The sequence below is a fragment of the Mauremys reevesii genome, linkage group 4 (assembly GCF_016161935.1).
Source record: "Mauremys reevesii isolate NIE-2019 linkage group 4, ASM1616193v1, whole genome shotgun sequence".
Lineage (NCBI taxonomy): Eukaryota > Metazoa > Chordata > Testudines > Geoemydidae > Mauremys > Mauremys reevesii.
Genome location: NC_052626.1, coordinates 15,711,120 through 15,723,141, shown reverse-complemented (window position 1 = coordinate 15,723,141; position 12,022 = coordinate 15,711,120). Strand labels below are relative to the sequence as shown.

General features: G+C 42.4%; 1 protein-coding gene across 15 annotated transcripts in view; it reads right to left on the bottom strand.

Moving 5' to 3' along the window:
* Positions 1-12,022, bottom strand: part of SYNE2 (spectrin repeat containing nuclear envelope protein 2) — a 260,416-nt gene that overhangs the window by 91,693 nt on the left and 156,701 nt on the right. For 14 of the 15 annotated variants that reach the window (XM_039534632.1, XM_039534633.1, XM_039534634.1 and 11 more), the window contains 6 exons: positions 11,864-11,983; positions 11,151-11,267; positions 7,392-7,625; positions 3,896-4,078; positions 2,584-2,703; positions 844-956 (listed from right to left, as the gene is read on the bottom strand). In XM_039534632.1, coding sequence (XP_039390566.1) covers positions 844-956; positions 2,584-2,703; positions 3,896-4,078; positions 7,392-7,625; positions 11,151-11,267; positions 11,864-11,983 — 887 coding nt within the window. The remainder of the gene's footprint in view (positions 1-843; positions 957-2,583; positions 2,704-3,895; positions 4,079-7,391; positions 7,626-11,150; positions 11,268-11,863; positions 11,984-12,022) is intronic. The other variant, XM_039534637.1, reaches the window with a different exon arrangement.

The following is a 12,022-nucleotide window of genomic DNA, read 5'->3' as shown; positions in this document are numbered from 1 at the left end:
TAGCTGTGTGTGCAGCGTCTGTACTCTACACACTGCCTAAATGTAGAGGTATCTTAAGGCAACAGGATACATAACTATAGGTGACAACTGCATACATTACAAAACTTTGGCACGTATCTGGAATTAATTCATTGTAAAGCATCAGTAACATGCCTGTAGGGCAAGTTTCTTCCAGCTCTCCTCAGTTAGAAGTTGGCTTATGTCCTGACATATGAGGGATTATATCACTTCCCAAACTCCCTTTTTAAAGATCCTTACTATGCTAACTCTGGATGTTCTCATTATCCATATAAATGTCCAGTCCTTTTTTGAATATTTCTGAGCTCTTGGCCTCAGTGATAACCACAAGCTAATTGCACACTGTGTGAAAACTTCTAACCTTCTACTAGTTTTAAATTTGCTGCTTTTTACTATCACTGAATGTCCCCTTGTTCTTGTATTGTGAAATAAAAAGAATAGAGGTACCTGATCTACATCTGTATATAAGTTTTTGTGGTCATGCCTACCATAGCTTATGACACACAATAATAATAATTATTATTTATATTACCATAGCATATAGGAGGCCTAGTCATGGACCAGGACCATATTGTGGTAGGCACTGTACAGACACACTTGAGTTATGTACCAATTTCAGGGGATAGTACAGTGTGAATTGGATCTCCACTAAACTGCACAGCTTTTGGCAGATTTTTTCCTTCTGTGATTTTTTGTTTTGCTTTTGGTTTTTTTTGGCAACACACCCCTGTGTGAGAAACTCCTGTGTACAGCAATCCTGCAGACCATATGGTGTTTTGGAAGCCATATAATACATGCTCAGTGACTAATTTTTCTATTTTGTACCTTGACTCTAATTTCTGAGTAGTGCTGTCATCAAAGCATGGCTGCATTTTTTCTACATAAAATTCGATTAAGTCGACAAGATTATTTTGCTCAGTCGGTTTTAATGGCAGGTCCTGGAAATAAGGAACAACATGAATGATAAAGTAAAGAGTGTAAACCATGTTCTTCTCAAAGGATGGTCTTGGTTGCTCACTTAAAAAAAATAAATAAAAAAAATTACAGCTACCAAAACAAAAAGCAACTGATTATATATATGTGAACTACATATAACTTTACCAAATACATAACTTTTCTTAGATGATATAACATTATGGAATTGTTTTTAACCTATGTTGAGATCTAAGAGCTCATAATAAAAATCACAGAAATGTATGGCGGGAAGACATCTCCAAAGGTCTTCTAGTTCAGCCCCCCATGCTAAAATGGGATTAAGTATATCTAGGCCACCCCCACAGGTGTTTATCGAACCTGTTCTTAAAAACCTTCAATAATGGGATTCCACAACCTCTCCAGTTGCCTTCATTGATGTCTATCACATCAGGGCAGGATAACAGAGCACACTGTGAAATAATGGACCATATCTTTCCATTCTTATTCTGGCAAAACTCCCATTGACTTCAATGAGACTTTTGCTTGAGTATGAACCACTAGGTTTAACTGTGTGTCTGTAATTAGACGAGGGAGTTGAATTAGAAATTCAGCAACTCCAGTCTCCAGTGATTCAGTCTGGATTGCTTCCTTGAGTAATCTTCAAAGACAGAGGGCACAAAAAGGGAAAAGCTGATTTTCAAACAGCCAAATCTACAGTGTTACTTACAGAGCAGAGACCGTGACCTCATATTTTTAATCTGCTAACAGTAACCTTAAAAGCCACTGTGGGCTAGATTGTGGGTAAAATTTTCAAAAGCACCTCAATTACACTGGAGCCTCAAGTCCCATTTTCAAAAGTGACTTAGGTATTTAGCACCAGATTTTCAAAGATATTTAAGTGTTTAAGGTGCAGAAAGGTGCCTAGTGGGATTTTCAGAAGTCCTTGAACACATGTTTAGGTGCTTTAGAAAATCCCACTACATGCCTATACGCATCTTTAGACACCTAAATAACTTTGAAAATCTGGCCCTTAGGAACCCAAGTCCTTTCAATTAGGCTCCTAAGTGCCCGAGACACTGTTGACAATTTTTTCTTATGCCTCTAGGCACAGCCATGATCAAGCTGTGCAGTGTAAGCTGCCCTGCTCCAGGAGTACCCTTGGGAGGTCCTGCACCTCAGACACACCCCTCAAGGCTTTGTCCACACACAAAAGCTGCACTGGTTTAGTTAAATCAGTGTTGCTTTGTGTGATGACTCTTTTACATCAGTTTAGGCCTGTTAAATAACACTCACGGTTCCCCCCCCAGCTCCAGGGGGTAGTAGCTTGCTGCTAGCATTTACCAGGAGCAAACTACATCACCTCCCCATCTCAAGCTTAGTTGCAGTGGTCAGGGTTTTGGGGGTGGAGCCAAGACTCTGCTCATTCCCTGCCTCTGCTCCCCACTCCCCTACTCCAGGCAGTGCCTGCTTACTCCCATGTGCCCAGACCCAAGGCAGGGTTACCCCCCCACAGAAATGCAGGGAGAGCTCTCCCTCCCTGTGGAGGTGCATAATCCAAGCCACGGTCTAGCCCTCATAGTCAAGCATATCTGAACATAGCAGATAAAGGACAATTGCATTTTGTATCTATGGGATGAGCAGTAGGATTACCCGAGGCTGCTGCAAACCGTTATGCCTGCTGAACGGTGGCACATCAGTGGTAAGGAGGCTGCATACTTTGGAGCTGCCAAGCTGAAGACGTTCTGAAGGGATCCTTTCACTGTTGTTGAGCTATAAAGCGAGACAGTGTTTTGTGAAAGCTCTCAGAATTGAAAAAGTGGCAAAATATATGTGTGTAGTTTAGGAAAGAGATGGTATCATGACAGGCTGTGAAAAATACACCGGGGATGAACGAGGGGTGATCTCTCAGAAGGATGGGACAAGGCTATTAGTTGAATCTTGCGGCAAAGATATTTGTGCTGTTTCACCTGAGGAGAGCTAGAATTTATTCTCATCTCCCAGTAAAGTCCTTTCTTCCATTAGTTCACTTCCCCACACTGTTGGTAGCAGAATTTTAGGAACGCATGGTTTTGGAGGTTTCATTGACACCAACTCTGAACACTTTTGCCTGAATGAACTATGGCGAGGTGCAATTTATGCCTGTCAAACTAGCTTCCAATTTACAAATGGTTCGTATGGTCCAGAAGTTGTGTAGATTTTCTGCCTGGTGATACTTGTAGAGGTATGTTAGTATTCAACAGGAGAATTTAGCACCACCAGTCCCCTTCCCTGGCTACCACAGCTCACTTTTCAGACAGTGCTGTTCCAGGGTAGGTGAGCCTGCAGCTGTCTTTGCCAATGCACCCACCCCTAACAGACTTTCCTGAAGCCATCATAAAAAGAGTGGGTGGGGAACTAGCCTCTTAGCTGTAACTGACTGCCAATAAGTGAGTCAATCTCAGCAGAGATATTCAGAGAGATACTCAGATGAGTACTGAATAAGCACAGAGAACAACCTATTCTTTCATCACTGCTGGAGATCCTCCAGTGGACGACATAGGTGGGGCAGTGTTGGAAAGCTTGCATTGTCACTGCCTTTGCTATTCCTGTTCTCTGAAGAGAGGGCTACAGTCTCTAGAATTGTCCACTTGGAACCTTTCACCACCAGGATCTTTATTATACATAACATTTTTTTTTTAAATCTTAATTTTTTTTTCATTCTCTCTCATTTGTGGCTCATAAAACCTTGACCTCGGACACTGTGCTCTTTAAGCAAACGAAAATCATTCAGAGAACCACTAAAACCCATTACAAGCAGCAAGCTGAGTATAATTATACAGCACTGTGAACTAAAATGACAGTGACAGACATGCACATTCATTTGCATCCATCCCTTAATTTCACATCGCCTCTTATAACTAGTCCTCTGAAGCCCTCACAATGTCTCTCTCACAGGACTTTGCACAGTATTCAGGCTTTTTACCTGTTCTTCATTGTATTTGTCCTGAAGCATCACCTGGACTTTTTCCAAATTGCACTTCACATCCTTGAGCTTCAAGGAAAGGGCCTCTGCTTCCTTCTGAGGCCCTGCATGATCTCCTTGCTGCCTATCTCTGCAATCCTCCAATAAAGAAGCGACCTTTTGTTCAATCTCTGATAACATAACCTAGGAAATAAAGCAGTTAATTATTCACCTTTACCAGCACAAGGTGCCTAATACTCTAGTCACTGTTCACACTTCAGCTGTTTAGAGAAAAATGAGGGAGAAAATCAGAAATAGCTACCAAAAAATCCCCAACCTGGCTAGCAAATGATAAATTAAGCTGTATGTATGACCATGTGTACAAAAGGAAATGCCTTTTCAACCCAGAGGCTGTGCATTGAGAAACATTAACTCCATTACTCATGCTAATATACAATTATTCATAGGCAAGGCAGGAAAATTACGGACTAGAGTCTGTGAGAGATGCCCCAAAGAGGTCACAGCCCAGGAAGAGAGGGGGACAAAGGTGGCCTCTTATGCTGCCTAGATTTTGACCTGCTGTGAAGGCAATCACAGTACTTAAATGGTATTGATGTGCACAGATTTGAAGGGCAGAAGGTACCACAGTTATCATCTAGTCTGACCTCTTGTATAACATAGGCCAGAGATAGGATTGCCATGTGTCCAGTTTTCGACCAGAACGCCCATCAAAAAGGGACCCTGGCAGCTCTGGTCAGCACCACTGAGGGGCCGTTGAAAGTCCCACTGGCAGTGCAGTGGAGCTGAGACATGCTCCTTACCTGCCGTGGCTCCCCGCGGCTCCCCGAAGCAGCGGCATGTCTCCCCTCCGGCTCTTAGGCATAGGGGCTCCACGTGTTTCCACCACCCCAAGCACTGGCTCTGAAGCTCCCATTGGCTGGGAACCGCGGCCAATGGGAGCTGCGGGGGTGGCACCTGTGGACGGGCAGCATGCGGAGCCACCTGGCTGCACCTCCGTGTAGGAGCCAGAGGGGGAACATGCCGTTGCTTCCAGAAGCTGCTTGAGGTAAACACTGCCCAGAGCCTGCACCCCTGACCCCCCTCCCAAGCCCCACCCGCTGCCCCAGCCCTGATCGCCCTCCTGCCCTCTGAACCCCTCAGTCCCAGCCAAGAGCACCCTCCTGCACCCTAAACCTTTCATCCCCAGCCCCATGCCAGAGCCCGCCCTCCCAGCCAAAGACCTCACCACCACCCCCACACCCAAACCCCCTACCCAAGCCCTGATCCCCTCCCACCTTCTGAACCCCTCAGTCCCAGCCCAACATCAAATATTTGTTTGCCACAAAGATACTGACAGACTAATCAGGTCACCCCTTAACCGTCTCTTTGGCAAACTAAATCGATTGAGCTCCTTGAGTCTCTCTCTATCAGGTATGTTTTTTAATCCTTTAATCATTTTGTGGCTCTCCTCTGAACACGCTCTAATTTTTCCATCCTCCTTTTTCAATTGTAGACATCAGAACTGGACACAGTATTCCAGTAACAGCCATACTAGTGTAAAAATAGAGGTAATATAGCCTCCCTATTCCTATTTGAGATTCCCGTTTATGCATCAAAGGACTTCCATTAGCCTTTTTGGCCATAGCATCACACTAGGAGTTCGTGTTCAGCTGATTATTCACCATGATCCATGAGTCTTGTAAATGACTTGGCAGTCAGTGAGTGAGGAAAGGAAAATGCTCTGACTATATAATTACAGTACAGCCTTTTTTTCCTCTCTCTTTTTTTTTTTTTAACTTTTAATTATATCCATTTGCAAAGCAAGAAATATTCCAGGAGTTCTATTCATGTTATGAAACTAATACTTAGAAAAATACAAAAATCTGCTTATTAACTAATATATAAAGAGGTGGGTTTTAAAAAGGAAGCCATTTCAAAATGTAGTTTTTAACTATCTACAAAAGCAGAGTAAGATACCATTAGGGCCAAAATTTGGCTCCAGGGTTTATATTGGCAGAAGTCCAAAATGTCGTGGTTAGGTAAGGAACCATACTTGTGGAGATCATGGTCCACAAATCCTCTTCCCCTTTGACCTTTAGGTGCAGGCTCTCCATTCCAACTGTGATAGTAAGAGCACAACTACACTGACACAGTCATCAAGCTTAATTTGCTTTGACTGCATATCTGAGTTTGCAGCTGCTTTGTGCTACTCTCCCTTGTGCTACTAGGCCTTGTTGAGACCATGAAAAATGTTGCTTTTTGAGTTTAACCTGTCAAAATTGAGCTAAATAGCTCAGTAGTTTGAGCACTGACCTGCTAAACTCAGAGTTATGAGTTCAATCCTTGAGGGAGCCACTTAGGGATCTGGGGCAAAAATCTGTCTGGGGATTGGTCCCCCTTTGAGCAGGGGATTGGACTAGATGATCTTCTGAGGTCCCTTCCAACCCTGATATTCTGTGATTCTATATTGGTATTAAATAGGGTTTATAGTGGAGTTAAACTAGTTTTCCTAGTTTATATAAAGCCCTGGTATGAACCACGAGTGAATAGGCCTGTAGTCATTTGTAGTGGTGGAATCACTCATGGATTTAAAATGGGCGTCTTTGTATTAGGCCATTGTGTTCCCCAAAGGATCCACACTATCTCTGTGAAAAGGAATGAGCTGTAGCTACAGTAGCATGAACGAATATAAACCTGTCCAGTTGCAGTGTTGAACATCTATGTCCCATCTAGGAAGACCAGATAGCAGGCGTGAAAAATCGGGACAGGAGGCAGGGGGTAATAGGCACCTATATAAGACAAAGCCCCAAATATTGGGATTGACCCTATAAATCGGGACATCTGGTCACTCTAGCTCCATCTGATCCTGCAAAGACTTATGCAAGGGAATAATGTTATGTACATTGTCTTCACATGGACTTCAACTGGACTATTCTTATTGCAAGAGTGGAGCTCAGCTTAAGTCTCCAGGATTGGGCCCCAGGGTGCAAAACAAAAATTTACATTTTAAGAAGAAATTTTAGAGCACTTTTACCTGAAAAGCCTACAGTAAAATAAAATGGAAATGTCAAATGGTTAGCAAATTCCCTATTCAGTAAACAACCTTTTATCATGACTGAGGTCACTGTCTTGTTAAAAAAAAACACCTACCTTTTATTAGTGAATTTAAACTGGTGAACTTTTATACACATTATACTATGCAAACCAAAATGATCTCTGTAAATTACAGTAAATCTTTACAAAACACAATTTGGTATACTGTAAATCCTATCTAAGATCCCAGACACTACAATATACACACAAGGAAACTGAATGTGTACAACATGGTTTTAAAAAAGATAATTGGAAAAAAGCAGCTAAAATAAAAACCAAGTGGTTCCTTTTCACTACAGTGTAAGTCAGAGTATGCAGGAACAGGAGCTGAAGCAGTAATTGTAGCTATTATGCAAACACACCTAATTGGGGGAAGGGCGATTGGTTTAGCTGGCAGCAGTGAACTTTGACCACGTAATCTTACCTGGCAATCAGCAAGCTGCTGTTCCACCATCTGCTGCATTTCTGGGGTCTGGGTTTCTGATTCCAGAGACACTTTAGCTTTGTCTAGCCACAGCTCCAACTCAGCAACCTGTACCTGGCAGACATGGAGGATCTTTTCAGGCTCGGGCCTATTGATATCCACTGTTTCCTTTGAATCTCCTGGTTTGTTCTGAAAGCAATGGCCAGTATTTGTGTCAGAAGAAGGCGTGTCACCCTGAAGCAAAGGACATTCAAACACAGAAAATCTATCAGAGGAAAATGTTTAACTTTGGCATACCGAGAGCTATGAACCTGCACTGGCTGTCACCTTATTCCCAGGTTAAAACAGAAAGAAAAACCCCAACAACTACGCTGAATGATCATATGATCTGCTGCAAAAGGTTTCCAAGCAGCCAATTTGCATTTACACAGGTATACCGAAGCACACAGGAAGAACAATGACTCACGGTTCATTAACTAGCTGTCCCAGAGGATAGGTATTTTTCTGTGAGTTCAATTGCAAAGTGTTGTATTCTAAGGCATGCACAGCTTGCAGCTGGGCAATACTTATGCACTACTTTTAGGAGTTCAGTGCCAAATAAACTTTAAAAGCATTCTTTATTTAGGACGTAGGCTATGCAGGAAACATTGTAGAGTCGTAACTCAAACCCACTCTTGAATAATATTTCCCTTTTATTTATCGTCACCCTAGGAGCAGCCTTTAACATTCTGCAATAAACACAATTTTCTTAAGTTTTGGACAAGTAGGCAAATTTTCAAAAATGCATACGCAGGTCAGCGTTGTGCGTATGCAGGCACACACATGCATATGCAAATCTCTAATTTTCATATGCGAATCGACCATTTAGCGCGCAAGGCAAGCGGGTGCAAAAATGCCTCCATACGTCTGACAATTTGGGCCCTAATGTGGTAGTGGAACAATAACTGTTTGTACAGACACACCGACAGCAATAGTATGGTATTCACTAGCTTTTGAGATGGGACATGGTGGATGACAAGACAGGAAAAGCACGTTGTTTTCAATATTACTGTGTTACTTTATTAAATAAGTAAGCATCACTTTTGTTGCTTGTCTCTTCAGTGGTCTGGAACACAGCCATTATGAATTAAACACATAAATGCAAAGAAATCCTAATTTAACACCACACATCCAGGAACTGATTAAATATATACATGGGCAAGTGTGCTTGTGTGCGGTATTAGGAAGTGTCAGCTGAGATTTTCAGCTTTCAGTCTAGATATATTTGTTATTATGAGTTCACTCACTCAAATACACATGGAGAGGTGAAAGCAGATTCATTTATTTTTGGTTTTTAGAGTAGGAGGTTTTTTTTAAATGTATCTTTAATACAGATCTTAAAACTGTACTTGTTGGAAAATGGGACTGCTATCCAGTGGGAAACACTGACATTTTGAAATTTGTTTACACTCTGAATCACAACAACATTTAAAATTCAATTATCAAAATCCTGGTCTATCTGACTAAAAGTATTTCTCAAGAGAAAGAAAACTGATTTAGTGTTTACAGAAATACATTTCCTTTTGTCTCCGTCCAGTAAATTTATGATCTTAGAAAGAAACTAGTTTAAATCTCTATGTATGATATAATATGAGGGGGAAACTGGGATGGAATCACAATGCCGGCAAAATGACCATTCAAGACAATTCAAGGAAGGAAGACCTCTCCAATGGAAAATTTGTTACAGGAGCAGTAAGGCGACTTTGGCAGCAGCGGAGGCTCTGGATCCCATAGTGCTTCCTCTACTAACAGCTAGTGCGGAAGCAACTGCCTGTCTGTCACAGGCAACAGTTCTTCTGAGTTTTTGTTCCTCTGGCTTTGATAGGGCAAGAAAGGGGCAGCGGAAAATGGTGAAAGCTCATAGAGATGCCAGTACAACATATGGGCACATAACATCTCAATAATCATCCTGGGAATATTATGTATGGTTTCCTTTCTAGGACTGACCTTACACTAAGTCTGAAGCTGCATCTCTCTTCCTACAATACCTGGGGGTTTCCCATACAAAGAGAAACTCTTTTTATGTGCAAAGTAAATTTTCTATGGTGCATAAGAAATAGAAAATTGTTGCAGATAATAAGAAAACAGAGAAAATGGACACCTAGGTCGTGCACATGGAATGTTCATAAATATACCATCATCGAACCACATTTCTCATAGTATCAATAAAAAACAATCCACGAAAAGTATTGTGTGATTGGTTTTTCATTTTTAATATTGTAAATGTTATTAGCTGATGCTTTCTAGCCAGTACAGAGCAAATGGTGACACGCAGGAAACTCAATCTAATCAGTCTCTCCTTCAACCTACAGTGACTCAGGCTCCCAGATTACTAATCTTTTCTCCAGACCTACTACTTCTGGGGGAATACTGTGCACATGCAGAATTCATGTCCCTCGCAGATTTTTTTTTCCTCCACAGAATATACATTCTGCCAGAGAGGCGCTGCAATTACACCTTCATCCGCCAGGGGCTGTTGTGGTGCCAGAACAGAGGGCAGCCATCTCAGCCAGCCCTGGAGAGGGATATGGAGAGGCTGCATTCCTTACAGTGCCCTGCCCACAGGGCCAGGTGAGGAGCCACGGGAAAGGGGGGGATAGAGTGGGGCACACAGGGTAGCTGTGGGGTCAGAGATTGGGGTTCAGAAGGGCCAGTGAGTAGACAAACTGGGGCAGGGGTTGAATGGGAGTGTGGGTGCAAGGCCACAAGGGGATGGAGAGTGGGGGTGGCTGAGTGAGCGTTCAGGGACACATGGGATTGGGGGAGTGGCTGAGTGGGGCGGCAGGTACACATGGGGACAGGGGTTGATGTGCCTGACTGAATGGGAGAGGCTAGAGGTTAGCCAGGGTCTGCATGGGGGAGGCTCCCTAACTCTCTAACAATCTCTCCCCTCTCCCCCTCAAAAAACCTGTTCCATATTTCCCACACCAAACAACGCCCCCCAGGTTCACTCCCAGGCTCCTACTTAGCAATTACTTCCCTCTCCCTCAGCTCCTCCATTACCCTGATTCCCCCAATCCTTTGCATTGCTTCTGAGGGATGCAGGGAATACGTTTGTGTATTGTAGTTTACATGAATTATTACTCAAAGCTCTGTATTAATATACTTAGAAAGGAATCTATTTGTCAAAAAACATTTCCTGAATCTTTTTTTGTTGTCTATATTGTTACAGATATACTTGCTGACGGGTATTTTGAAATAAATTACCAAAATAATTAAAACAGGCATGATTATATTGTGTTATTTTGACAAATAAAATATGCACAATTTTGCAGAATTTTAAAATATTGTGTGCAGAATTTTTAATTTTTGGTGCAGAATTCCGCCAGGAGAAACCTACATATATGACAGCACATTTACTTCCTGAAACTACGCACATTGGCTTTCTGGTAAATTGCATTTTCTAAGAGTAAATATATGTATTTGCTCTGATTTAAATAATAAATAACAATAACAATCATTAATGATAATATGAAAGATGCCTATACAAGGATCTAGGTGCCCTCACACATAACCAGTGCTACCGCAAAACACCATTCGAATTAAAATAATCATTCAAACAGTAACTCAGCAAACCAACCCCTCCCCCCCCCCAAGAGCTCCTTTTTATCCTTTAATGGTTGTGGGAAGAACACCCTCAGCCTGCTCCAAAACCCCTATCAAACAGATGTCTTTTGCAGCATGCCCTGAAGGTCACCAAATTCAGACCAACATACTTACCACTGCCCAATTACTAAGGTCTGTAGCAGAGTCTTCATCACTTCCAGCTTTCTGTGGAACTTGAAAAGATGTTTCCTTGCCATGTTTATCACATGATTCTATTAACACATCAGCATCCTGTAAAAAGAAAGGCAGTGGTGGAAAGATTTATATTGCCGTTGCCTTGTTGTGCTTTAGAAGCCTCAAAAGGCAGCAGTCATTCAACCCATACATCATTCTGGGCCAATAACCAATGCAGGAAACCACGTCTGAGGTGAAGGTACAGAAAGACAGATAGCTGCAGCTCTCATAACAGATTGTAGTTGATCAGATTGCTTAGATGCTGCCCACTTCTGCTTCAGAAAACTGAACATCCTCCACAAGTTACTCCACACACAGAGTAGAGGAAACACTCATTAAAAGTCTCATTTGGTTTCTTATCAAGGGATGGGGGGAGAGGGGTGAACTCTCTATTAATCCGAGTTTGCATTTACATTCTTGTGTTACTGGCAGATAGCATCACCTACAAAAACTGTTTTCCTGCTGAGAGGGCAACTGTTAAAGGATGCTCACAAAGGGTGAAATTCAGCCCTGTTTGGAGGAGCCACGCAAGACCTATGCACCCTTAAATCCCACTCAAGTGCTGATTTGAGGACTAAAGCAATGCACAGACCTTGTACAGGATCTCTACACAAGTTATTCCCCCATGCAGGGATAAACATGAAGAACGTTACCAGGGAAATGCCATCTGATAGGGTGCCTGAGGACCAGGAAGCACCGCTGTCTTCTTTCTCTCTCTTATCTCCCTTTCCTGAAGGCCAAAAACTTTCAGCTGTTGGTGCTACTGCATTTTCCTTTGAAAACAGCAACAGCCCAGCATTAGCTTGAGGACA